This window comes from Wolffia australiana, chromosome 3, assembly GCF_029677425.1.
Source record: "Wolffia australiana isolate 7733 chromosome 3, ASM2967742v1".
Taxonomy (NCBI): Eukaryota; Viridiplantae; Streptophyta; class Magnoliopsida; order Alismatales; family Araceae; genus Wolffia; species Wolffia australiana.
Genome location: NC_135837.1, coordinates 2812362 through 2839078, shown reverse-complemented (window position 1 = coordinate 2839078; position 26717 = coordinate 2812362). Strand labels below are relative to the sequence as shown.

Sequence of the window (26717 nt, the reverse complement as noted above, 5' to 3'; positions counted from 1 at the left end):
TTCTATTTGCACTTAGTCTCTCCCTTTCAATCCAACTTTGTGAACTCTTATAAAATTATATAAAATCTATTCTATCTCTACCTCTCTAAATCTTAAACTCTTATCAGATAGATCTTTCTCTACTCCATTGATCTATATATCTCAATTAATAATCTTTCCCTCTGCCTATCTATCATAATTATTGTCCATTTCTTCTTCATTCTTCTCTTCTGCATCTTAGTAGAACAAAATAATCTTGTTCACCATATATGTAACTCTTAATATCCATCATTATTATATCTATCTCCTATCTTATATAACTCACTATTAATTAAATATTTAATCTCCCTGTCTTCTAGTAATAGTATATTATTAATATTATATAACTCGTTCACTACCTATCTTGACATAGCCCTTCATAATAATACTATAAGTAAATTTCATCATCTTATTTACTTACTATATCAACAACTATAAATATATTAATCCTATAAAATGATATAATCATAGTAGCCACCTTCCTATCTACCACATTCTACTTATCTTCACCTTTCTATTATCTTTTTTATTGTTATTGTCATCACTTATCCTATTCAAACTCTAATTAAACTCTTATATTACCTCTATTATCAACCTAAATTATACATAAAATTCCAGCTCCTATCATGGTCATATAGTTGCATTTAGGTAGCTAAAACCATGGCTTTAAACTGTGAGAAAAAAAGAAAGATAGAGACTAGGAGGATCGAACTTTTTTTTCAATTTAAAAAACCTTGATCTGAGATATCCTGTTTTCTAGAAATAAAATTATGATAATATATAAATTTTTTTGAATTTATGTGGCCCTAATTTAAAGTTTCGAGTTCGATCAGATTCCACTGATTAGATTTTGGGAATATGGACACCCTGACAAGGAAGTATTTGCAAAAAAAAGATAGAGACATGGATATGTTTTTCAATTTACAAGGCCCAAATCTGAAAATCCCTGGGATCTATAAATCCATTCATCATTATATGTATAAATTGTGTTCAATTTATGAGTCCCTAATTAAAAAATATTCAATTCCACAGACTCTAATAATTATGTTTGGATTAGAAGGTCACTCGAGCTAGTACCATGTCTATGAGGTATATAAACACGAAAATAGAGTCTGGGGATTTATAATTTGTGGTCAATCTAAAAATCCCTAATCAGAGAAATACCAGCTTCTATAAATGCACTTATGATTATAGATATAACTTTTGTCCAATTCATTAGGCCCTAATTAAAAATATCAACTTTCTATTAGACTAATAATTACAATTTGGAAAGAAGGTCACCCAAGCTAGATACATGGCAATAAACTATATGGGCAAAAGAGATGCCGACCGGTGAGATACAATTTGTGCTCAATTTACGAGGCCCTAATCTGAGAAGTATGGACTTTTATAAATAAAATTATGATTATAGATGTAAATTTTGTTTAATTTATGAAACCCTAATTAAAAATATCAAATTCCTGTCATAATCTAATAATTATATTAAGGTAAGATGGTTACCCATAGGGTTGGACATTTACAACTGAGGACCAGTCCCACTGGATCAAATGGGACCAAAGGTCCACCACTTTAGGGTGGACCAGTTGGTCGGCCAGCTTTAGGTCCAAGGGTGAAACCAAACCGGAACCGAAAGTAAATTATTAAATATTGATTTAATATACTTAGTAAAATTATAAAAACTATTAAATCCAACTCGCCAAAGAGGTTTCAATTGAGTACGGCATAGCGCACCATATTTGACTGTCCGTGGGCATCTACTTGATGAAGAGTTCTTTTTTCGAAGATGGGCTACAAGAACCCATTGCAACCTCTTTCTCTGTTGAATGTTTCTTCGTGCTCTATTCACCCTGACAGTTCTCCATGAAGAACGCGAGGTGTGGAGGAGAAAGACTCAGAGAAGGAAAGGGCAAAGAAGGAAAGGGAGGCAAAGGGCCATCCGTTACCAGCAGTTCTAAAAGCTGATTATGTTGATAGTTAACATGACTTTTCTACTTTGACTTTGCCACTGACTTGTCAACCTGATCGGACCAGGACTGAACAAGAACGGGACGGAACGGGACCGAATTCTGGGTAATTTTTAGGTCTTTGCTAAAAAACTGGACCCAACAGGGACTGTCAAACCCAAGTCATCAAAGCTAGAACCATGACTAGAAAGTATATGCACAATAAAGATACAGACCGGGAATATATAGCTATTATTTAATTTAGAAGGGCTAATCTGAAAATTCCTGGTGCCTATAAATACGACGATGATGATAGATTCAAGTTTCAAATTCCTTCCTCTCCGCTGCTGTAGTTCATCCGAGGTCAGTAATGGCGGGGAAGATCGCCGGCCCAATCCCCGTCTTCGCGCCGAGCTTCTTCGCGCCTTCTTCGTCAAGATCCGCCACCGAAGTGCGATTCTCGCGATGGAACAACGCCAACGCGGAGCCCTTCATCCGTCGCCAGCGGGAGCAGAAGGAGATCGAAGACGAGATCCGTCGCCTTCGACGATTCGAGATCGCCAATCTCATATCGGAAGAATCCAAAGTTGCAGAATCGGCGATTCCAACTCCAGAATTCAAGTCTCGAGGTACCCCTTCTTCCCCTTCCCGATCCTCCATCCCCGGGAAATCGTCCAAATACTCCAAACCGGACGGAGAAAACCCTAGAAATTTCAAATCCTCGAAGAGGTCGCATCCAGCGTTCCGTCGTTCAAGTGACGTGGTGATAGTGCCTCTGGAGGCGGTGGAAGGGCGTCCCGAGATCACAGTTGGGGAGAACGGGGTTGCTTACAAGCTTGGAAACGCGCCGTTCGAGTTCCAGTACAGCTACACGGAGACGCCAAAGGCGAAGCCGCTGGCGCTGAGGGAGCCACCGTATTTGCCGTTTGGCCCTTCGACTATGCCTCGGCCTTGGACTGGGAAGGCGCCGCTGGCTCCCAGCAAGAAGAACCTCCCGGAGTTCGACTCGTTCCGGCCGCCGCCGCCGGGGAAGAAGGGCGTGAAGCCTGTGCAGTCTCCTGGGCCTTTTCTTTCTGGGTCGGGGCCCAAATACGAAGCCGTCTCCAGGGAGGAGCTTCTCGGCGAGCCTCTCTCTCAAGAAGAAGTGAAGGATTTGATCAAGGGGTGCTTGAAGACGAAGAGACAATTGAATATTGGTGCGTTTCGTCACTTGTTCATCTCGATTTCATCTGGAATGTTTTCAGTGTCCTTGGTTTTTTGTTTGCAGAGTGTCGGTGCATTTCTTCATTAGTTGGTCTAATTTATTCTGGAATGGTGTCGGTACCGGTGCATTTCCAATCTTGTTTATCTCAGTTTCTTCTGGAGGGTTGTTGATTCGCTTCGCTGTCCTTACCTTTTTGCTGAGAATTGGCGCATTTCTTCTCTTGTTAATCTCTTTCTTCTGATGGGTCGCCGGTCCGCTTCACTATCCTTAAGTTTTTGCTGACTGTTGGTGCATTTCTTCATTAGTTCATCTCGATTTCTTCTGGAGGGTTGCCCGTTCGATTCACTGTCCTTAGTTTACTATTGTGTCCTGTGCGTTTCTTCATTTGTTCATCTCGACTTCTTCTGGAGGTTACCCGTTCGTTTCACTTTCCTTAGTTTTCTACAAAGTATTGGTGCGTTTCTTCATTTGTTCATCTCGATTTCTTCTGGAATAATGTCTGTTCGCCTCGATGTCCTTAGCTTTTTGCTGAATTTTGGTGCATTTCTTCACTTGAACCGTTCGCTTCGCTGTCCCTAGAATTTTTGTTGAATATTGGCGCTTTTCTTCACTTCATCTCAATTTCTTCTGGAAGATTGTAGATATCCTTAATTTTTTTTTGGTGCACAGGTAGAGATGGATTGACGCACAATATGTTGGATAATATTCATGCTCATTGGAAACGGAGAAGAGTGTGTAAGATCAAGTGCAAAGGCGTCTGCACTGTGGACATGGACAACGTTCGGCAGCAATTAGAGGTTTGATTTTTTGTTCTATGTTCTTCCATCTTTCCTTCCAAGTTTCTTCTTTGATTGGATTGCCACTGAGGAGGTTGGAAAATAATTTTAATCCGAAAATTATTAATGGGATTTATTAGTTTCTAATCATCTTTTTACTCAATTATCTACCCAGAAATATCTCTCTCGAATTACATTATTGTGTCATTACTCATGTACCCTGTACCTTTGTCCAACTTTCAGCATAAAAACTAGATAGTGCTGTCTTTCAAGAAAAACCTAGATATTACCGTGAAAAGTCATTATATTCTTATACTCGAAAGAAGATGCTAAGAAGCCACTGGAGTCCATTAGCTTCTCATTATCTATTTCTTCAATTAAGGAGTGGCTTTAGTGTCGACGAAGAAGACACGCAGATCAGTATTAGAGAAGGGAGCTGGAGCAGTTCCCAATGGCCAGAGTAGCAATGATTCTCGAGAATGAATTCCATAACTGTCTGATATGATCCCCATCCTATCTAGGGTTAGTTTCGTCCTGTATTTTATTTAAATAGGTCATTCCTACCTCTTGAAGGGCAACCAAGTCCACTGTCTCTCCTCTCATCAATATCTAAGTACTGTATCCCCCTCTATGTTCCACATCCCTCGTGGTCTTCTCTACTTCACCCCATCTTCAGGTTGCTCCTCTGTCCATTCCTGCGCCTTTCATTCTACCTCTCCTCTGACCATTCTACTCTCCAATCCTGGGAGCCTCTGCCCTTTTCCTCTATTCCTATTCCTCAATACAGACCTAGATCAAGGTCCATATCACTGTATTCCCCTTTTAGGGATTCACTTCCTTTTACGCTCCTCTGTCAGCTTTTTCAATTAGTTCTTCTATAGAACTTATCAATACTACCTCCGTCAAACTGTGCAGAGTGAGAAGAAATTGATGAACTTTCTTGTAAATTGGATTTTCCCTGGATCATTCACGGAAGATAGATCTATTGGAGACATTATTGATATTATACCTCTCCTTTGGTCTTTCGTTCCCAGATGATTTTGTCAATTGACAACCTCAACACCTTGCTCCAAGATTGCAACGAACCTCTTAAGCTACAACAACAGAGCCTGAACCAAGCAAAAGCTACCTTGAATTCGAACTCTGAAAATCAATGTCAGTGTTTGTGGAGCTTGAGGTGCAGGATGTTGTCCACTTGATGCTTTGACCGTATGGCACTAAGTCTATTGCCTGGAGTCCTGGCTTTTTGGTCCTTATCCAATTCTCAAATGCATCAAGCTAGTAGGCTACCAAGTTGAGCTGCCTGAAGACGTCCATATTCATCCAGTATTGCATGCGTTGAAGCTCCGATGTGCCTTGGGCTCTTAGTTCCATCTCGAATCACCGCCTCCGTCACTCTAAGAAGATCAAGAATGACATGTGGGCCTGAGAATATCAGAGCACTTTGCCTATCTTCCGAAGGCTGTGAGGTTCTCGCATTGGAAGAGCCTTCCAGCCTTTGAGGCCATGTGGAAGCCCATGTCTGCTCTCTGTACCCAATTTCCCTGACTTTCAGTTTGAGGCCAAGCTGGTCAGCATAGGAGGGAGAATTGATATTATCTGAAGTCAGATCTATGAAATGAAAAGGTGCATTCCCTGACTTCTTGTCATTCCTGTTCTCCACTTCGACCTCGAGAACCACCAACCTCTTCCCCCCGTTCAAGTCTACTTTCTGGACCTTGACAAGATCAGTTTTATTTGTAAATCAGAATGCAAAAGTATATTCGACCAATATTTTACTTTAAGGTTGGATCAAACATTGGGGTATAAAACCTAGATAATGTAGTAGAAAATCATTATGGACAGATACACTTTCATGATTCATGGAGAATTAGTCTTAAGAGGTTCTTCGGTAGGATGGGCCGCTGAGGAGGTTGAAAGAAATTTCAATAATCTTTTTCCATTAGTAGGTTCAATGATAGGTTCTTCCCATTAGGTTGAAAGAAATTATTGATAGCAGGAGTGGAGACGTTTCTGATTATCTATTATCTCAATTATCTTTTTACTGCATTTTCTGCTGCTTCTAATATCTCTGCGCCTTTTCCAAGTTTCGTCATAAACCTCGTTAACAATGTGAAAAATCATTTTAGTCAGGTAATCATAACTCAAGGAGCATTAATCTTGTCATGATCCTTGTACTTTTCTCAACTTTGGGTCATCATCATTAGATCCAGATGAGTATTGAGTTGTTAAAATGACCAGAGAATTGATTCGTTTCCCATCAGCTTCTCGTTATCTGTCACCCCAATTATTGTGCCACAGATCTCTGTTAGACGGCTGGGTAGATAATTGTTATTCCCTATTTTAGTAGTGTGTTTCGTGAAATTGAAAGAGCTTTTATGCCTATAAAGGCAGACGAAACTGTTATGTCAAGTGATTATCTTAGGATTTTTTTCTAGCTTCAAGGCGGGTGTGCCCCGCCCATCTCTCTCTCTCAGTTGTTCCTTCAAGGATCAACAATCTCTCTAGCCTCGAAATAATTGGATTTAGGGTTTTAGGATTTGGGGTATGTTATTTTGAAGCTCTCTTCTGTCACTTATCTCAATCAGTCATAAGTCGGCCATGTACTATCAGTGGCCCATACGATTGTTTATCTTCGAATGTATTCTCCTCAGCCAAACCCTAGCCGACATGTGAAGAGGGAAACCAACAGAGAAAGAACAAGTAAACAATAACTTGTCTTAGCACAAATCTGTTCCTGTGTATCCCCTGTATAATGGACACATGACAGGTTTTACACCACAAGGTTTCGTAAGGAGCCTATTAAATGCCATATAAGACAAATTCTAGTAAAGGAAAGTATAATAAAAGAAGACTCCCGGCTAGCAGTATTGATGTGAGTGGACGATGTATCATAAATGGCTCACCTTTCTTTCTATGTAGTGTTTATTCCTGTCACGATTTGGATATTTCCATAGAGGTTAGAAGAGGGTGGAGAAGGAAGGGTCAAAGAAAACACAATGAAGAAAATAGACAAGATATATACAAGATATTGGGCCAAAGTAGAAACAGCCTGATATGCGCCAACGGCTAACCTAATGGTTAGTGCATCAAACCGTATGCCATTTAGTTTAAGCCGTCATCCATCTACAATTCCCTCCTGAGGATTTTACACTTAAGTGGGTGTCTGATATGATCCATGGTCCTCCTGGGAGCAGTGTCATCTATTGACCATTAAGGGTATCTATGATCCTCACCTCCCATGTTCCCTGTAAAGAGCACAGCCCTCCCTTTAGGAGGGCAGACTGGAAGTTATCTTATTGGCTACTCGTCACCCTCCTCTCCTCTCTTCTACGTCCAAGCTGTCTCCCCCTCTATGATTCCTGTTCTCGCAGTTGTCTCTTCTTCACGGCATCTTCAGGCGCTCGTGTCCGGTCGATCCCTTACTCCTCTGTTCGATCTCTCCCTTGACCATTCATGTTCTCTCCTCAACAACCTGGGAACATCTCTCTTGTCTTTCCCTCTCTTCTCTTTGTGAACTACATTGGGCACATCTTCAGTTATCATTGTTGGAATCCCTTTACAAGAGTGAATAGATCACGCTCCCCAGTCAGGATCATATCAGTGTCCATGTCAGTCTCTCATTTCCCCCTTGGTAAACAAGGTGCATAAGTGATTGGGCCATGGCCCTCGGTATCTAAACCAGTCCCCAGCTAATGCAAAGTTAGCTTTTTATCCCTACCCAAACCATAGCCGGCATAGGTCTGAGCTGATGTAGGAAGCTCTGTAGGTTGCAGAAGGACCAAGTCTTCCTCGTTTTCTTTGATGGGGTTTAGTGTTAGGGTTTAAGGTTTAAGAAGATAATTGGAGTAAAAGAGACTATATTGCCTCGAATCCTTGTATGTTTATTAACCTTGAATCATAATGTGAATATTTGGTTTATCTGGAGAATCGATCATAACTTTTTGGCTAAATCCTGTCATACTGGTGCATGAAACATCGACATTTAATTGCAGGATAAAACCGGAGGAAAGGTCATATTCAGCCGAGGAGGGGTTATATTTCTCTTTCGGGGAAGAAATTACAACTACAAGAACCGGCCCAAGTACCCTCTTATGCTCTGGAAGCCTATTCCACCTGTTTATCCGAGATTGGTGCAGCGTGCTCCGGAGGGACTAACTTTGGAAGAGGCAACGGAGATGCGCAAGATAGGCCGCAGCCTTAGTCCTATTTGCAAGCTTGGTAACTACCCTGAATCCTCGTGTTTCCGATGGAAATTTAAATAATATTTCAGTGATGTAATTCTTTAAAAACGCAGGTAAAAATGGAGTTTATTGTAACCTTGTCCGGGAGGTTAGGGAAGCGTTTGAGGTGTGTGAACTGATCCGGATAAACTGCCAGGTTCTGAACAAGAGTGACACTCGGAAGATTGGCGCTAAGCTCAAGGTTAGAACTCTCTTAGTCTCTCCCTCTATCTTATTTATAGTTATATTAACGTATTAATTCATATACTCATATCGTCATCCCTCTTTCTAACCATCCATTCATCTGTATTACTCTATTTACCCATTCGTCCATCTTTCGATTTTCATCTCTATCTCGTTCACCATCCATTTGCCCATTCCGTCGTCCATGTTCTCAATTTTCATCTCTTTCTCTATTTGTTATTCAATCTATCAGAGCCTTATCTTCTTGATTTTCATCTATTCATCTCCCTCTTATCTCTGTCCTCCTATCTTTTAGATTCATGGAAGAAATTACATTTGGTGGGATCTTCCACTCACATTTTCCCCACCAATCAGAGTTCCAGATAAGTCACGCATGAAGGAACTTTAGGAAAAAATCACATGCATCTCTCTATTTATCCATAAATCAATAACCTAAATAGCCAACATCGATCCATCTGTCGATCTATGTTCCATCATCCATCTTTCTAAATCTCTCCAAAAAGGGTACGATCTTCCATTCTCTCTTATCATGTCTCTGTTTAGATATTCATCATCCTTCTGCGTCTAAAGGGTACGAGTTTTCACCTGCAGGACTTGGTCCCTTGCGTCCTCATCTCCTTCGAACACGAGCACATTCTGATGTGGAGAGGGAGAAACTGGAAATCGTACCTTTCCTCATCACCCGAGGACTCCATGGCAGATCTTGCCGAGTTCTTGGGCGAAGAAATCTTGTCAGAATTGGCCTCGAAGGCCAGCTCAGAAGAAGACGATGACGGCATCTCGGACGACGACTCCATCTCACAAGAACCAGAAGAAGACATTGATCTCTCTCCTTCCACAAGTGCCGCCTTTGACGCGCTTTGGGCCATGCTGAACAAGGCTGTCGACGACGGCGGTGCTGTCGTCTTAGAGCCTGACTCTCTGGACCCTGACTTAGTCAAGCAACGGGCCGCTGAGCTGGCCAGAACTTCTCCGCCGGGCCCGGCCTTCAATTTCCGGCCCAATAAGCCCCAAGCCCAGAAGCCCAAAAAGGTCAAGGCCCCGAGAAGAGGCCCAAAAGAAGAGGATCTCAGTCTTGCTCTTGACGACGCCGAGGAAGAGGAGATGAGATTTCTGGAGGTGGAGCCGAAGAGCAGATTTGGCCGTCGACGAGAGCAGTTGAGAAACAGCCCGTCGGATGTGGTGCCACATGGCAGCCTAGGAGTGGACGAGCTCGCGAAGCTGTTATCTTGATTCTGGTAAGGAATAAGAATATTAGATGTCCAGGGTTGTTTTCACAAATCCAGAAATAAACCTGGACTTGCAGACTTACTCATGATCCATGTAGGGCGTCGGATGTTGGGTGTATCAAGAAACCCTGGATCATATGCACAAGGTTAAGGAGAAAGCATGGGATAATAACCAACAAATTACAGCATGAAATTATATTTCATGAACAACCCAGCATCCAATACATGGAACACAATCATCATACGGAATACACGGAACGAGAAGATCAAGCAGCAGCAGCACAACTTCCCTGCAGGTGCGCCTTCTGCTCGAAATCTCCTTGATCGCGCACTAATTCAAATATTAGATGGCGATCAGATTTTTAATCTTATTGAGATATCATGATAAACGCTCTACTAGGAAGTAATAAAAGCGATTGAAATATCCTGGATGTTACACTGATTAGAACTTACAGACAGTAAATAAATTTTAATCTTATTCAGTTGTGAATAAAAAAATAGTGATTGAAATCTCCTTAATGTGACACTAATTTAAACATAAAACTGTAAACACATTTTTAATCCTATTGAATGATGATGAGTACGAAAGTAGAGATTGAAATCTCATTAATGTCACACTAATTCAATGATAAAACTGTAAATGGATTTTACTCCCATTGAATGATAATAATTTATAAAATCGTGACTGAAATCTACTTGACGTGACACTAATTTAAATACAAAAAATATAACAGGTTTTTAATCCTATTGAATGATGATAAAATAACCATTGAATTCTTCAAGATGTCAAAATAATTTAAACCCGGAACAGTGAATAGATTTTTAAACCGTTGAATTTAATATTAATTTTATTTGAACAATTGAATTTAATATTAATTTTACTGTGAAATACCTGTATTTCATTAATTTGGGGATTGGTTTCTGTGTAAGTTGGGAATCCATTGTGCTGATGAAGTGTTCTTGCTCCCAGAGCCTTGAGCGAGTTGGGCAGTTTCATATAAGCCACCAAACGGCTTAAGAACAGGACTAACCTGCAAAATAATTGCGATGAAAAAAATAAATTAAACAAAAAAGGCGCGCATGAATAAGGTAAAATATATTTATATTGAGAACCGTAGTAGTGTAATTTTCTATATTATAAGAATGTCTAACCGTAATTTCATGAGGGTGACTGCCAGGTGGCAAGGCACTGCTGGATGCCAAGTGATCTCTTGTCCCTGCATAGAAGCAAGGTTAGTTCTACATTAGTCTCACTTGAGGAAAAGATAAGACTTGAACGACAGTTTTAAATTTCACAGGAAAAACAACGAAGAACAAATAAAAAGTATTTTTTTTCCTTAAAATTTGGTCACTAGATACGTTAGATGTCTCAATAAGGAGCTATATTTTGCATAACAGTATATTATGTGCAGAAAATGAAGAGGGAAATAAACTCACAATTAGAGGCCCTATTAGTGTAGAGTAATAAGTGAAAGTAATATAAACAGTGGAATTAACCACTGTCTGGCAAAAATTATAGAGAAGTGTAAAAAGTTCTAAAAAAATGCTGAACCTCACCTTGAGATATATCAACATCCATAGGCATTCGTCGGGTTTTAGTCGTCGGCTGCGATTCGTCGATCAAAAGTAAAACTCCGTCACAAGAGTTGTACATTGAAAAAAGATGACAATCAGGAAGGAAGAAAGGTGATCATTGGCAGAGTACTAACAGAGAAAAGAGCTTGTGGTTGGCTTTCAGGTAATGGCTGAATCTGTTGATTCACTTTTTGAGCTTGCTGATACTTCAGAATCGTCCAGTCGAAGACGTAGTCGGCCTTATACCCTGCGTCCAATTTAAGAAATTATATTATCATAGGATCAAGCAATCTGAATCTTTTAGGATAATGGTCACAATATTCATGATAACGGAGAAAAAGGAGATTCTGAATCTTTTAGGATCAAGGGTGTAAGTTGAAGAAGTCCTCGCATGGCATCAAGCAATCATCATTAGCTTGGTATGTCAAGTTTTCCCACAGTATGAGAAAAATGGGATATTTTCATACTGTCTGTAAAGAATTCTGTGGCTGGGAAAGTTTCCATTGTGATTGTGAGTGGATGACATAATTGGTGATGATGAGCAAGAAAATCACCAATTGAAAGTCAAACTATTTCAGGCATTTGAGATAAAGTCCCTGGAACACTGTCCAAAGAGTTACCGGGAACTCTCTTCCATTGACTCGGCGACAAGCAAGGCATCAAAAGCATCTATCCAGCAGCTTGAGGGAGGATGTCGGACGAGGAGTGTATTGGCGTGTTTTTTGTTCTTTTTTTTTTAAAGAAAGATATGGGAGATCACACAAAGTTCGTGACCCTCCACTGTGATAAATAGATATGATCGTTAAGTACACATAAGGCCTAAAAGGCCGTCCAGTCCTTAAAACTGTGCAGCGGTAAATCATGCCACTGCTTGTACAACATCGTCCATAGATGCATCACGTCTGTCGAAGATGACTTCGTTACTTTGTTTCTCTATCTTGCATTTTGTATATTTGCGCTATGGTCCTTTTAATAGGCCCAGTGAGGATCATTCAACAAGAGCTGCCCACATTTAACCCACATAATTGTGTTGGGGGGAACCCTTTACTAAGAATAAAAAGTCTGTTTTTTTCTCTCTTTTCAGCTAGGGTTTCTGCAGGTTGGTGCTGACAGAGCCAGCGACAGCGACGCCAGCTGCTGGCAGCATCGTCCTCTCGTCGTCCTCATCCAGGTTGGCACCCAATACCTCTAAGACACGCAAACCAGACGTAGTTCTTGAATTTGGCTAAGTGATAATCCTGGAAGCAGGTTCAGGTGCCAATCCAGGCTTTTAACCATTCTCGATCTCTCGCCCTGCCGTACTTCGATGAGACCAGTTCATTGTTTTAGAAGATAAGTTTATAGTGGGTACCTTGGCGAGAAAACAAGTCCTTGAATAACCGTTTCAAAAACCCATAATCTGGCCGCTGATCAAACTTTAGAGAATGACAATAGTGAAAGTACGATGCGAATTCCACTGGATGTGATTTACATAAAACCTGCAAACAATCATGCATTAGAAAGAGAAAAATATTTGAAAATTTTGAACTCGAATTCTGAATCTACGCACCTCAATTGGGGTCGAAAGTTTCTTTTCACATATTTTCTCATATTTCTGCTTTTTTGTGGCAGCCCTCAGTCCTTGCCATGGAAGACTATGTTGAGCAACAGAAAATATGTACGCATCACTCTTCAGAGATGACAGATATGAAAAATTATACAGAAAGGCTTGTACCTTCCTCTTAAGAAGTATAGTAATACATAGCCGAGAGATTCTAAATCATCTCGTCTGCTCTGCTCTGGTAATGAGACAAGAAAAAGATAGATTAGATTAAATATCTGAAAAATAAGGATAACATTGACTTTAGGGCAGGTACTTCAATGTATCATCATGTCAACCATTGTCGTTATTGTATACTATTAGTAAAACTTTAGTTTATCATCATGCTTATGATACCTAATTTTGTTATTATTAACTCGTATCATTCGGCTAAATAGAATGGGTCACATAGAATATCGATAAGCATTGATAAAAATGGTGATTTTTTTAATTTAATGAAGTTGATTCCCTAAAATGAGCCAAAAAATCGGGCGAAATGAAAACTTGAAATAGAAAATTTGATTTAATCTCTTGTAAAATAAGAAGCATCGGCTGTGTCAACGATAACATTATCATCACCATTATAGTCGACCCCCTTTCATGTCAAGTGACAATTTTACACGTTAATGATACAGTTAGAATCTTCATTATTTCAGATGATGGATAATGCAGATGGCGATAACAGATATCGATGATTGGCCTACCGATGCCAAGATGAGTGTTGCAGCTGGCATAACGCGCCGTGCCTATCAAGCTTTTGTTTTCCCTGAGAAAGAAGAAAAATAACTATAAAATACATCCAATAATCAAGCAAAAAAAAAAGATTTAGCATTGATACTTGTAAGTAATATGCCGGTTGCTTCCTGGATCACGGTATCTTTTGGCCAATCCGAAATCAATGATGTAGACCTGAAGACCCAGTTTGTTCAGTATCCCATACATTCAAAATAATGAGAGGATAAAGCAGAAATTCAACAGAGTTCTTGCCTGGTTTGCTTTCCGGCCAAGACCCATGAGAAAGTTATCAGGCTTGATGTCCCGATGCAAAAATCCTTTTGAGTGAACATATTCGATTCTGGCGATCTAAGATTAAAACACATTGAAAAATCAACCACCCGATTACCACGATTATTTAATTTCACACCTACTACCCACAAATTAAAAAAACATTTGAAGAAGAAGCAATTAATAGTTTGAAATCAGAGCTGGCCAGAGGGCTTAAGAATAGTAGCCCTTTTTAGGAAACTGATCGATCTACTTGAAAATCAACCGTATTAACCATTGTTAGATTCAAGTGCGGACCAACTGTGTTAAAAGCTATAGCTTATATCAAGGGTACTACTTTTCATCTTTAAGTAGGATGTTGTATTTCGGCGCTAGACATGGTTGTTCTGTTCTTTTCGTTTTAACGAACAAAAAATTCGCACAAAAGAACAGCACAGCGCCTTGTTCTTTGTTCTGTCCTTTTTTTTTTCAAAAACGAACAAAATTCGCACATTCGCACAAATTCACACATTCGCACAAAAAATTCGCACAAAGCGAACAAAAGCACACGGGTCTGTGCGATGTTCTGTTCGAATTTGTTTTTGTTCTGTTTGGAAAACCGAACAGAACGAGCAATTCACACAAATTCTCACAAAAAGAACAGAACGACCATGTCTATTCGGCGCTCCCCTGCAACTGCCGCTTGCCTATTTATGGCCCATGCATGCAGTGTGTTGCTTTGGGGGTTCGAACCTGCCACTTGATCTAATACCATGTAAGATTCAAGTGCTTACTGACTGCGTTAAAAGCTATAGCTGATAGCAAGTAGACATGTGTGTTCTGTTCTGTTCGTTTAATTCGCACAAAAAATTCGCACAAACGAACTGCACAGGGGTCTGTTCTCTGTTCTGTTCGTTTGATGTGCGAAAATAAGAATGCACAATTTGCACAATTTGAGATGAATATACGCCGTGAAAGGGAGAGAGATTGGCGACGGGAGAGGGAGAAGCAGAGGAAGAGTGATTGAGAGAAGGGACAACGCAGAATTGGAGAAAAAGGGGAAGATGAACAGGGAGAGACATAGACATGGAGACAGATAGAGAGAGGATGAGAGATTGAGAGAGGAGGGTGGGACAGAGTACTTTTGAAGAAGAGAGACCGTGAGAGGGGGAGACATGGATATGGAGAGGGAGAGGGAGAGGGGCAGGAAGAATGAATGAGAGACAGTGGGGCAGAGAGTTGGAGATGAATATACACCGTGACATTGGCAAGGGAGAGGGAGAGGCCTAGAGGGGAGAGTAAGAGGGAATGTGGGAGATCGAAAAATGGAGAAGAATAGGGGCAGTGAGATCGTGAGGAAGAGTCAGTGAACGAGAGAAGAATAAGGAGAGGGAGAGGGAGAGGGAGAGAACGGGTGAGTTCTTACCTCGCAGAGGGTGATCCGACAGCAAGGAGGGCGGAGAGCGACGGCAAGGAGGGCGGACCAAGGGTTGAGGAAGCCCTAGAGGAGGGCGGACTGACGGCAAGGAGGGCGGCAAGGAGGAGGACAGAGGGAGTGGGGAGGGAGTGAGGACAGAGGGCGGCAAGGAGGAGGACCTAAAACACTCATTTCTTTCTTTTTTCAAAAAATAAATCGCACAATTCGCACAAACGAACCGCACAGGGGTCTGTGCAAAGTGCAATTCGTTTTAGAGTTTGTTCTGTTCGGAAATCCGAACAGAATGCACAAATCGCACAGATTCGCACAAAGCAAACCGCACGACCATGTCTAATAGCAAGGGTGCCACTTTTCATCTTTAAGCAGGATGTTATTCTTCAACAACCATAAAACTGTTTAAAAAAATACTCACCATCTGATCAGCCAACATTAATACCGTCTTTAAAGAAAACTTTCTCCCACAGTAAACGAAGAGGTCCTCAAGACTGGGACCAAGCAAATCAAGAACAAGAACTTTGTCCTCCCCACTTTGTCCACACCACCTGATGTTTGCAATACCAACTGAACCAAAGAAGTCCAAGCTCTATAAGGATAAAATAGATACGTATATATATTTTTTTAGAAAATTAAAGAAAAATCACCTTCCCCTTGAAGGGCCTTGTAGAGCTTCGCCTCATAAAACAACTGGGGATGTTTCGTCTTGCTTGTCTCCTGAAAAATTATTATAGAAAACAGCCTATCAAGATCCTTCACAGAGAGTAAAAGAGTACTTCCCACGGTTTAAGAACTCTGCTCTCTCAAGATCAAAAAAATCCCAGATTAAAAAAAATCCCTATATTCCATCCATAAACAATGCAATTAATCATACAACATTGAAATTTTCCAACAGTTTTAGAAATTCTTCCATTGATAAAGAATTGTTTTCTGCGTGATTAACTGTGGACCAGGCACAACTAATAGCCATTACGATTCTAAATTCCACCAACAAAGTAATTTCGTGCATTCCAATACAACGCAAAAGTCCACCGAAGAGTCTTACGATCTTAACCGCGACGGTCTCGAAGGTATCCACATGAGTCGCTGAAAAAAAAGAGAAAAAAAAGCTTAATCAGATTCCACATAAAGACACAATTCAAGTAGAAGAACGCACCGAAATAGATCTCCCCGAACGATCCGCTCCCGATCTTCCGACCCAGCTTATACTTCTCCCCGACGATCCGATCCATCAGCTCAGAATCTCAGGAGGAAGCTCCGAGGATCATCAGGGTTTAGGGATTATTTAGACCGTCAATTGATCCCCAAATCAACAAATAGATTGCCCAGAACGACGGAGAAGAGATCCAGCGATGAGATTCTTGCTGATCTGAGAATCAAGGCGGGGGGCGGCGATCGTCTTCTTCTACTGCGTCGATGGCGATCGTCACATCAAAATCTAAGAACGAAAGGCGCCATTTTTACCATCTGAACAACGCTCCTGCGACTTATGTCCACAAGATCAATTGTTCAATGACTTAAATACCCTTAGAATATTGCCTTTATCGCTGTCATTGTTTAGGTTTTTTAGTACTTTCATGTGGATTTTACCTGGGCCAATCGTGGCCGTCCGATGATTTTTGTATTTATTTTTCGTTTGATGTTGTATTGTTAATGCAATGGATAATGTACTTGTTTGGCAAGGGGGAAATAAAGAATTCCTCAATGGACTTGTGCTTTAAGTTTGTTCTTGCTGGAGGATAACATTTGCTGAGATTTCGTCAGAGGCAATCATTTTTGTATTTATTGACGAGGGAAATAATCTAATTAGCAAAGGGGATTGATGGTGGTTGCAGATGTTTGGTTCGACAAACGTCCTTCGTCACGTCTTCTGTCGTGTCATGAGCAGCATCAGGAAAGTTAGGGCTAGCAGGCTGTCATGGGGATGGAAGATGTGATGATTTTCCTGGATGACGATGATGTGATCGATGTTGATGGGGTAATGTGATGGGACTTGATGTCGCTATGACGTCAGTAACAACTTTTAGAAATGAGAAAAATGAAATTTAAAATGATTTTGTTGAAAGGAACAATTAGTTTATTTAATCAATTTTTACTATTCTAAAAATGTCAAATAATATTTCACTTTAATACAGAGTTTTTGAAAATGATGGACATTAAACCCCCTTTAAGTGAATTTCCACATATGCATTAAATGACAAGGAGAAATAATATAACTCTTTATATAATGTAATGATAAAAAATGTATAAATTAAATTGTCTATGAAAAAATGTCAATGTTGTTGATAATTAATGGATCATAATTTTGAACCTTACAATGTTTAAAGAACAACTAGGTATTTTCATTAAAACTTCAACAGTTCTTCAGTGTGAAACTTCTGTTAATATTGTAATTAAACAATCTCATTCTCTCTAGAGACAACATAGGTGGCATTAATTTGGTAAGCGATGTTTTTAATGAGATGGTAATGCATTTAAACTGACCAAGTATTATGGAGTTTAATAATAAAATGACAAGCCAAATGTTTGCATAAAACCCCATGAAATTAGTTTAACAAACTCCCTATTCTTCGTATGACATTGATCCAAACACTGCATGCTGACAAAATGTCACCATGTCAATGCCACAAAACAACTTGAATTGAGCTGAGTGACTTTTAGAATTTGATGCGTACCTTGCACTACTCCTAATTGGTAGGAAAGCCATTTTTCATCATCAACATTGTAAAGTCGTGAACTCTTGGCACACAATTGTCACTTCATAATGACAAGAAGCTCAACCCTTTCCCACCACATCTACCTCTGATTCCCTAACAGTCACCAATGTCCCCCCACCCCCATGGACCCCCCATCTATCATGTTAATTATAAACAATGTAGAACGGAGAGATCATGCTATGTTTCAAAATAATCTCTTCGAAAAAGTCAACATCTCAAGGGTAAGTCTTCCACTAAATAACCAACAACTAAATTACTCTTAGAGTATGAATGCTTGTACCAGGAAAGCTTTCAAATAAAAAGATTCATAAAAGCATACTCACCAACTAAACTAAATAACAGACTTTCATGTCTAGTTTCTGTGAAAATATCCAACATAGAAGACTGATAAAAGATTTAGTTTATTTAAAAAAATATACCTTATTCATATAAATTTGTCAATTGATGTCACAATAATGGTTTTAAAGTTGGTTTGCTAGAATATCTTTACTATAATCACAATTACCCTTAGAATTGCACACAAAAGCTGCTTACTTATGGGGGTAACATGAAGAACAATTGAGGCACACAAAATATAGAGAATCATATAATGATGTCTCCCACAAAATATAGCATAAACTTAGGCCTCAAAGACCTAAATTAAAACATAACATGATGAATTTTATTAGTTTCTATGCCCTTAAGTGATGGTCAGTTACGCTGTCCAAATGATGTGACTGATGTATATTATGCGGTCGTCATGCCTAACACACTTCCATGATTTATTTAAGTTCATTGAAAAAATTATTTGTTCATTCTTACTCTCAAGTGATGTTTATAAGGAAGTCCTTGAATACATGCAATGACTTAGGGAATTATGATGAGATCATAATACAGTGATAACTAGTCTTCAAGCATGTATGCAATATGTTTGGATGATCATATGTTCATTTGTGTTGAAATGCTAAGGACATAAAATGATTTCTCTTTAGACAAATTTTTTATTAAAATAATTTGTATGATTCCCCCAATTGTATTACGCATGAGTCAATGAGTTTGATTCATCTCATGGTTGTGTGAGTATTTCATCTCGTAACAAGGACATCTTGTGCATAGACGACCATGTGTTGACTAAGACGTATGAGTCCCTCAAGATGGGATTCACATATGTCTTACCTCAGAAATAACAAGAAATACATGAAGTTGATTGAGTGGTCAAGACATGATCGGGTTACCTTGGTTCGGGAGGAGATAAACTCAAGGAAGAAAATGAATCAAATTCATGGCTAGGGTAGTTGGGATATTGGGGAAGGTGTTCTCCAATGATCCTTGTTACGCATCAGTAATACCTGAATAACTGATTAGGGTTTGATGAATAATCATACTCTAAGTCATTATTGTGTCTCATGTGCATGAAGAATTATACACAGCAACTGATGACGGGAAAGTTCCATGAGAGACCTTGAATACAACTATGTGTATTTTCGAGGATGAGGTTTAGCTTGGCAACCCACAAGGTTGGAAACTTAACCTATCAATTGGATTAAATCGATAGGTTAATTATATAATCTATATATCAGTATAGTTAATTCATAAGGATGATCAATAAATATTATTGGGTCTTTAAAGAATTTAAATATATTGATACATTCTCCAATCATTCATTCATTCCCCAGAAACCAATAGTGACTTGACGATGATGTATTAGGATGATTATCTCTTAAATTAAGGGATGTATGAGAGGACATGGGACGTGATGAAGTGCCCATCACATTTTGTCCTTTCACTAGTCTTCGTCTGGCCCTTCATGTCATGTTCCATCAATGGAGAGGTACAATTTGGATTCACCACCTTTGATTGAAGTTCAATCAGACCAGCATGAACCAAGAGCATTTATTTGCCATTTTAGTGCAGACCAGCCTACAAGTCCGGTCCAAGGATCAAACCGGACTGAGGACTGATTATATTTATCAAACATTAACCATATTTTATACAGTAAAATATAATAAACATTGGGCTCTCGACTCATTGGAATTCCCAGCTCCTTGCTCGGTGTCCCGCTACCTAATGTTCGCCTCTTCCTCGTGTTCCTGCTCTCCAATCCCCATCCGTGGTCTCTCTTCCCCCGTCTTCCTCCCCCTTTACACCCCCCTCCCTCGTTCCCCATGTCCCTGCTCCCTGGCGTCTCCCCGCCTCGTCCCCTTTTTGAGCTACTCTGCCCCCTCTGTGCTCCCCGCTCTTGCTCAACCCTGCACTCCTTCCCTGGCTCTCCACTTCTCCCTAATCCCCACCAAGAGACCGAGTATGAGGACAGTGGGAAGTGTATGTCAACTTTTACATTGACTAGTCAGAGCAGACCGAACTCTCCACTCTGACTATGACCAGAGCAGACCTAACTTTAGGTAAGGTTTAGGTATTTGCGAAAAACCCAGATTGAACAAAGGAAAAACCAAACAGTACTCTCTATACTTACAACCGTAGACATGGTTGTTCTGTTCTGTTCGTTTGCAACAAACAAAAAATTCGCTCAAAAGAACTGCACAGGCCTTGTTCTTTAGTCTGTTCTTTTTTTTCAAAACAAACAAAATTCGCACATTCGCACAAATTCGCAAATTCACGCAAAACTAGAACAAAATTTGCAAAAAGTGAATAAAAGAACTGCACACGGGTACGTCGAATTCGTTTTTGTTCGAACAAAAACGTGTACTTATAAGGCTTCTATTTAAATCCGGGCTTTGCTTGAACAGAACTCTTTCTCTGCTCAGAAGATATCAATGGAGAGGGACGTGGGGAGTATGATCGCGGTGGGAATTGTGTGGGGTGCGACGAACGCGTGGATGCGCCAAGGAGCAAAGATCTGGGATGAAAATCTCAGATCCAAGAAAGGATTTGACCAAAAAATCTCAAGAAATCCTCGTCTTCACCGGCAAATTTTAGGGCAATTGAAAAAATGGCTCGATCTTGTCCTGGTATGGCAATACTCCGTCCCCTTCTTGTTGAATTTGTCGGCGTCCGCTTCCTTCTTCTACGTTTTGAGCAGTTCACCGATCTCCGTGGCCGTGCCGGTCACGAACGCGGTCACCTTCGCGGCGACCGCGGTCTTCGCATCGTTTTTCGGGGAGGAGCTTCGTGTTTGGCATTTCTTGTTGGGAACTTCTCTTATTGTTCTAGGGATTTGTCTTTGCATTTCATGATAAATTCCCGTTCGATCTTCTTCCGCCTCCGTTGATTATGGAAGTAATTAACCCATTCAAAACTCTACAGAATGGGAAAAAATACACAATAGAGTAAAATTTAGTCTCGTTTTCATCATACATACAACTGATTGAACACAATAATGTAGTTTCTGATATCGATCATCCGATAAGGGTATCAGATTTCTCGGATGAGATTGGAAGGCCTATCCGATCCGATTTTTGAAGTCCCAAAATTATCTGATATCTATTCCGGAACAGAGTTTCTAGCAAAAAATTAGAAGTTTCTGCCATCAATCCGAATGGGAGAAGCCGATGAGTAAACAGAAGCAGAATTATGAAATATGGAAGGTGAGCAAATGAAATCAATATGAAAAACTTGATGCTAGACGAACAAATTTAACGTCCTTGAAAATTTATCAAATTAGATGGTTTCTGAGGTTCAATGATTTTTGTGAGTGTGTGTAGATTATGTCGAGTTAGATCAGTTGAATAGTCTCTCTGTGTATTCAAAAGCAGGTTTTTGGAGGATGAACGGAGATTGAGGATGGATCGTCAATGAAATAACATGGGCTTTTGGGATAATCAGTTTGTATGTTTAGAAAGTATAAATGAAGTTTAACCTACTGAAAGGGACTCCACCATTTTTTTATTTTATTTATGACTTTATATTATATTTTGCGGTTTAATAATATTTAATATAAAGTACTATTCATTAAAAATCTAAACATCCATCATTAAAACTAAGAGTCTCATTCTCTTAGAGCACGGCGAGAATCAAAAAACGATGTGATGTTATTTATGAGATGATGTTATGAAACTTAAGTACTCATCTGCCACAAATTACTATGATCTCAAATATGTTGAATACTAATCAAGTTATTTTCCATATTTATAATTTCTTCTACAATTTGAACTCAGACTGCATCTAAGATGATGAGTTTAAATCTTGAAGAATACTGCTCCACTAGGGTTAAGTTATTCATATAAATATATTCATACTCATCCAGTTTTTTCATATTTATTATTTCTTCTACAATTGGAACTCGACTGTTTATAAGATGATGAGTTAAATCTTGAAGAATACTCCTTTGATAGAGTCAGTTATGTCATAATCTAATATTTTATCAGGTAGAACTTAATTTTTATAATAGAGTATAAACAAGAGATCATTACTACTAGATATTGGTAATCTTCTGACATCCCATCTTCCTAACTTTGACTGTTTGTCTTTAATTAGCTATATGGGTTTGGAATGCCCAAGGAGAATGATGTATCATTTTTTTTCTTTCGGCTAGCCTAAAGATTATGCTGACTCTGGACAAATACATCTCACAAATTTGTTTATTTTTCTCCATTATCATATTAACATATACTAATAACTACTACTCATTTTTTTATATAAGATACTTTAACCTAATTCAAACCCAATCAGCTATTTACATGGCTCAAATTACACTAACTTCAAGATACATTATATTATTCTTATTTTGTTTCATTTTTTAGTATAATTTAAATTTTTATTTGAGAATCCATATCTAGGAAAATATAGATATTTTGAGCTAGTTATAATTTTGTTTTTATATTTGCGTGTTGGCTTCTAATCCAGTGTTTCAGATTTACTTGAAAAAAATAAATCAGTTATTAAATGCAAAGTCTACCAATAAATTGTTACTCAAATTTCCCTGAAATTTTTAGTCAGGTTTTGTTTCTTACGCAAGAAGTAGGAAAAAAATAACATTCAATAATCTCAGTTTCATCTTGCGTTTTTTGAATTGAAACTTTAACATGTTACGGCATTTTACGTGTGCACTTACGAACGTTATGTTCAAAGTTGTGGACTCTGAATATTAATGAAATGAAAATTGAGAAAAAAATTGAATTCTTCAACTTAACGATCTAACCTATTGGGTGTATTAGTATTTCAACTTTTAAATGTATTTATCTCATGATTTTATCTTGTTTATTGAAAATTTGAGACACAATGTACATTAAGACCAAATATGTGAATTAAAATATTCAGAGAGTTATTAAGAAGTATAAAATGCATAACATATATAAATATTTACATTTATAGTATAAAGTTGGTTTTAAAAATTTTAAGACCATTAATACTTCAGTTTCTCAAAATTTATTGATTTCATTTATTTAGGGTTCTTGACTTTGTCTATCAATATATTACATTTCCAGAAGTACCAGTGCAGCAATGCACTAGACTGCAGGAGGGTGGGATTGTTTTATAATTTTTTAAACAGTGTTCTGTGACAAGATGTTTTAAGAATGAACGGAGCATAAAGATACAACAAAACATAGATAGCCCAAACTGCATGTAAACGGATAAGAAGGATGACCAAGTTGATGAAATAGTCATGACATGCCATTCCTGATTTTGCACTATCTAAACCCCCTTAACAAAAACAAACTACCTTCTCAAATGCATTGGGCTTGAGGTAGCTCCTCTTCGCATCATATGATGTATGCTATATAAAGTCCATGAGGGGGTGATGTGAGTTCCCATGCTCATTTTCAATGTTTCACAGGTATATCACGATAGATTTGCATGTTGTTTTTTACTGTTAGCCATGATATTCTACATTCTTGTCCCAAACAAATAGATAATAATTTTCCATTTCCCCCAGTATGCTGGGTTCTAAGGTTGGGATTGACATCATAAATATAGAATGTATAAAAATAGAATCATTATGGGCCCCTAAAATAATTTAAAACCAGATGATCAAATCATCTTTCCACAAATCTGATTTGTGCTTTCTTGGTTCCTTAAGCGTGTCATGGTGAGAGGTCCAATTCCCCAGCATCTAGACATATCAACACAATCATCAACACATCAAATCTCCTCCATCTTGATAAGCAATTTTGACTGATCCACCATAATCATTTTATCATTTTGATCGTATTGGAAGGGAGGCACCCAAGGAAGAGAAGGAATAATAATTATAATCACCTGAGGAACTCTTGGCAGGGCAAATTTTTTCCATGAGACTCTCTTATTTAAGTATATGACTCTCTAGGCAAGATACTTGTAAGATTATTTCTCAATTTGACACTCTTGAAGGATACACATCATGACATAGTGTATCATGAGTGCAACAAGTCAATGGCTGAGTGTGACCAACCAAATATTTCGGTAACGGGACTGTTTATTGTGTCAAGCCCATGAGACATTAGGATGATTTGGTATATGACCCAATTTCACCAACAAAAAAATTATCCTACACCTTCTGAAATGTCAACGACCATAAGGCAGGAGGATGATCAACTTGAATTGTGCAACAAAGTTATAAGTTCATTTTTGGGGTTAAAAAATTTATGAACTGTGTTCACCATAAACAGTTTATACCATATTTATTTAGTAAGGGGTCCATCCTTTAAGAAAAAAGGATTTAAGATATGATCTTTAAATTTTAGTAAAAAATGTGGAGTATTTTGGTTAGAAGAATTTATGAAAAGGTGGAAAAATCAAATAGAGAAATAATATTTTATGTAGAGTGCGGAATCCTGAGCTACATCAAATATTATTTCTCTATTTGATTTTGCCACCTTTTCATATATTTTCTCTATTTGAAATGAAGAGACTCCTTTAGGTATCTGAGTAACATATTTGTTTTCCCCAATCCATATTTGGAGATTGCCATCTATATTTTTTTCCATTAGGATCTACACGGGACTCCCGCTAATGGATTCGGTGAAAATTGTTTGCTATTGTCTTGATGTAAATGCTACATTCTTGGTATGAGCATTAGGTCAAGGGGAAGACCATATGATGTAATACAACGGATGCCGGGATCGAACGGCTCGCGTTACACATAGGGAGGGCGAGGGCAATCATGTCATGTAGTGCAGACGACTAATGTGGACATAATGCAATCACTTGATGCAACAATGAAATCACTGAGAGGTATAAATCCGGCGTCGACGGACACCAACAACCACTTGGCTACGGTAAGTGTGACCTGGGAATGCCACTAGGCTTCCGATGACCCAAACAACGGGTTGAGGGCAAACGGTGCAAGTACGACTATTTTCGCTCGTGCAAGCACTGTTCGAAGTGCCAACAAATATTGTACCAATAGAAACCTATTCCCACTTACGTATTCCTATCTATCACTAACCTAATCCCGGCGGTGGAGACATACTCGGGAGGCACTGAAAGAAATAACTGAACGCATAAGAGGGAAGAAGTGTGGGCGTACCTGATTCGGTATGGCTGGCCTGACATTTGTATAGCGATAACGGGGTGGCAGGTGACCTGGTGAGGACGAGCGACGACAGGGGCACTGACGAATGACGGCAGCAATGGGAGCAGCAACGGCGGTGATTTGTGTGGTGGCGGCATCGGTGAGCACGGCGGCAACGACAACGGTGCGACAGTAGAGTGGCATGGGCGCGACGGAGAGGAGGCCGGAGCAGCGGCGGGCGCGGCAGCGAGGCGTGGCGATAGGTACTGCGCCAAATGCGGAGGCGGTCGCACCAATGGGTGCGACGGCAGGAGCAGCGTTAAGCGTGGTGGCATAAGCAGCAGCAGGGCTTGGCGGCATAAGCGGTAGTGGGCGCGCCAACGATGGCAGTGTTTGGCGGCTCAGAAAAGAAAGTAGGGTGCTATGGCTAGGCGATAGTAGGGTACTGCAGCATGGAAGTTGCAGGGCAGAAAGGCGTGACGGTGGCTGGGCACGACGGCGATGGCAGAGCACAACTGTGGTAGCAGGGCGCGGCGGCGGTAGCAGGCGGCTGGCGGCCACGACGGCAGTTGCGGCTGGCGGCCGTGGCAGCAGTTGCAGTTGCGGCGGCGGCTGACGGCCGCAATGGCAGTTGCGGCGGCGGCGGCGGCTGGCAGCGGCGGCTATAGTTGCGGCTTTGCTGGCAATGGCTGGCAGCCGCGGCTGGTGGCCGGAAGGCCGTAGTGGCGGCCCGCTCGCCCGCGGCGGTGGCACGTGCGACCCAAGGGGTAGCGGTCGCGGGCAAGAAGGTTGCCGCCGCCAGCAGTGGCGGCGGTGGCGGCGGAGCTCCGGCAAAAACAGTGGCAGTTTCAGGCAAAAACAGTGGCTCGATCGACAGTGGTATTTTTGTAAATATAATGAAAACTCAATAAAACACTAAAAATCAAGAAAAATCCTTAAAAATCACATTTTCTTCAATATTTTTTTCTCTTCTTCACTCATATGGGCGGCCCCACCTTTTATAGGAGCAAATATGGGCCCTCCCCCTTAGAAATAAAGGGGAGAAGGCCCAATTAAAATAATTAGGGCCCCCTAATAGGAGAGAGACCCCTAACACGCCCACACATGGGCTCACACACGCGCAAACGTGTAGGTCCATACAGCGGTCCAAAAATGTACGAGCAAACAAAAACAAACACATATGCGGTCGACATACATGTCCAACTAAACAAGGAAAATGTAAGGAAATATAAGTCAAACCTTTGTGGCCCGTTGACTAGGCCGGATACTCAGAAAGCTGGGTCTCGTGCGTGAACCTCGCTCGATGAACTAGTTCGACGAGGTCTTCAAAGTTGGATGGTCCCTCATCACCATACCATATCCATGATATATGGGTATTTCTTTGTAGTATATGTGCTATTGTGAGTAGGATGTTTCAAATAATAAAGTCTAGATGATCAACCAATGGAGTGTATGTTACCCATG

General features: G+C 39.9%; 3 protein-coding genes and 1 long non-coding RNA gene across 4 annotated transcripts; 3 read left to right on the top strand and 1 right to left on the bottom strand.

The window, feature by feature from the left end:
* Positions 1–2282: 2282 nt before the first annotated feature.
* CAF1 (RNA-binding CRS1 / YhbY (CRM) domain-containing protein) lies at positions 2283–10021 on the top strand. The gene is made up of 6 exons (XM_078572066.1): positions 2283–3157; positions 3835–3962; positions 7937–8162; positions 8239–8366; positions 8960–9606; positions 9696–10021. The coding sequence occupies exons 1-5, from the start codon at positions 2332–2334 to the stop codon at positions 9599–9601; spliced, it is 1950 nt and encodes a 649-aa protein (XP_078428192.1). The 5' UTR covers positions 2283–2331; the 3' UTR covers positions 9602–9606; positions 9696–10021.
* On the bottom strand, positions 9764–16638 carry LOC144700620 (casein kinase 1-like protein 3). The gene is made up of 15 exons (XM_078572067.1): positions 16324–16638; positions 16213–16253; positions 15815–15884; positions 15586–15734; positions 13739–13834; positions 13590–13660; positions 13456–13517; positions 12887–12950; positions 12722–12806; positions 12524–12650; positions 11307–11419; positions 11155–11203; positions 10750–10814; positions 10490–10628; positions 9764–9928 (listed from the first exon to the last, which is right to left on the bottom strand). Exons 1-14 carry the CDS (start codon positions 16397–16399, stop codon positions 10500–10502), a joined length of 1197 nt encoding a protein of 398 aa, XP_078428193.1. The 5' UTR covers positions 16400–16638; the 3' UTR covers positions 9764–9928; positions 10490–10499.
* On the top strand, positions 10697–13238 carry LOC144700621 (uncharacterized). The gene is made up of 3 exons (XR_013580803.1): positions 10697–10829; positions 12257–12343; positions 12784–13238. It is a non-coding gene; the product is annotated as an uncharacterized LOC144700621 (long non-coding RNA).
* A 3965-nt stretch (positions 16639–20603) lies between the features above and the next one.
* LOC144701468 (uncharacterized) lies at positions 20604–21075 on the top strand. Its single transcript, XM_078573275.1, has one exon. The coding sequence runs from the start codon at positions 20638–20640 to the stop codon at positions 21055–21057; it is 420 nt and encodes a 139-aa protein (XP_078429401.1). The 5' UTR covers positions 20604–20637; the 3' UTR covers positions 21058–21075.
* The last annotated feature ends 5642 nt before the right edge of the window (positions 21076–26717 follow it).

Bases quoted from the DNA above. Each gene is read 5' to 3' on its own strand.
- LOC144700620 (XM_078572067.1), bottom strand. From the start codon at position 16,399: ATGGATCGGATCGTCGGGGAGAAGTATAAGCTGGGTCGGAAGATCGGG. The intron at 13,518-13,589 runs GTATCAATGCTA...CTTCTTTCTCAG, and splicing joins AACCGGCATATTACTTACAA to GGAAAACAAAAGCTTGATAG. The intron at 10,815-11,154 runs GTGAGGTTCAGC...GCTTCTATGCAG, and splicing joins GGATGTTGATATATCTCAAG to GGACAAGAGATCACTTGGCA.
- CAF1 (XM_078572066.1), top strand. From the start codon at position 2,332: ATGGCGGGGAAGATCGCCGGCCCAATCCCCGTCTTCGCGCCGAGCTTC. The intron at 3,158-3,834 runs GTGCGTTTCGTC...TTTGGTGCACAG, and splicing joins GAAGAGACAATTGAATATTG to GTAGAGATGGATTGACGCAC. The intron at 3,963-7,936 runs GTTTGATTTTTT...ATTTAATTGCAG, and splicing joins ACGTTCGGCAGCAATTAGAG to GATAAAACCGGAGGAAAGGT.
- LOC144701468 (XM_078573275.1), top strand. From the start codon at position 20,638: ATGGAGAGGGACGTGGGGAGTATGATCGCGGTGGGAATTGTGTGGGGT.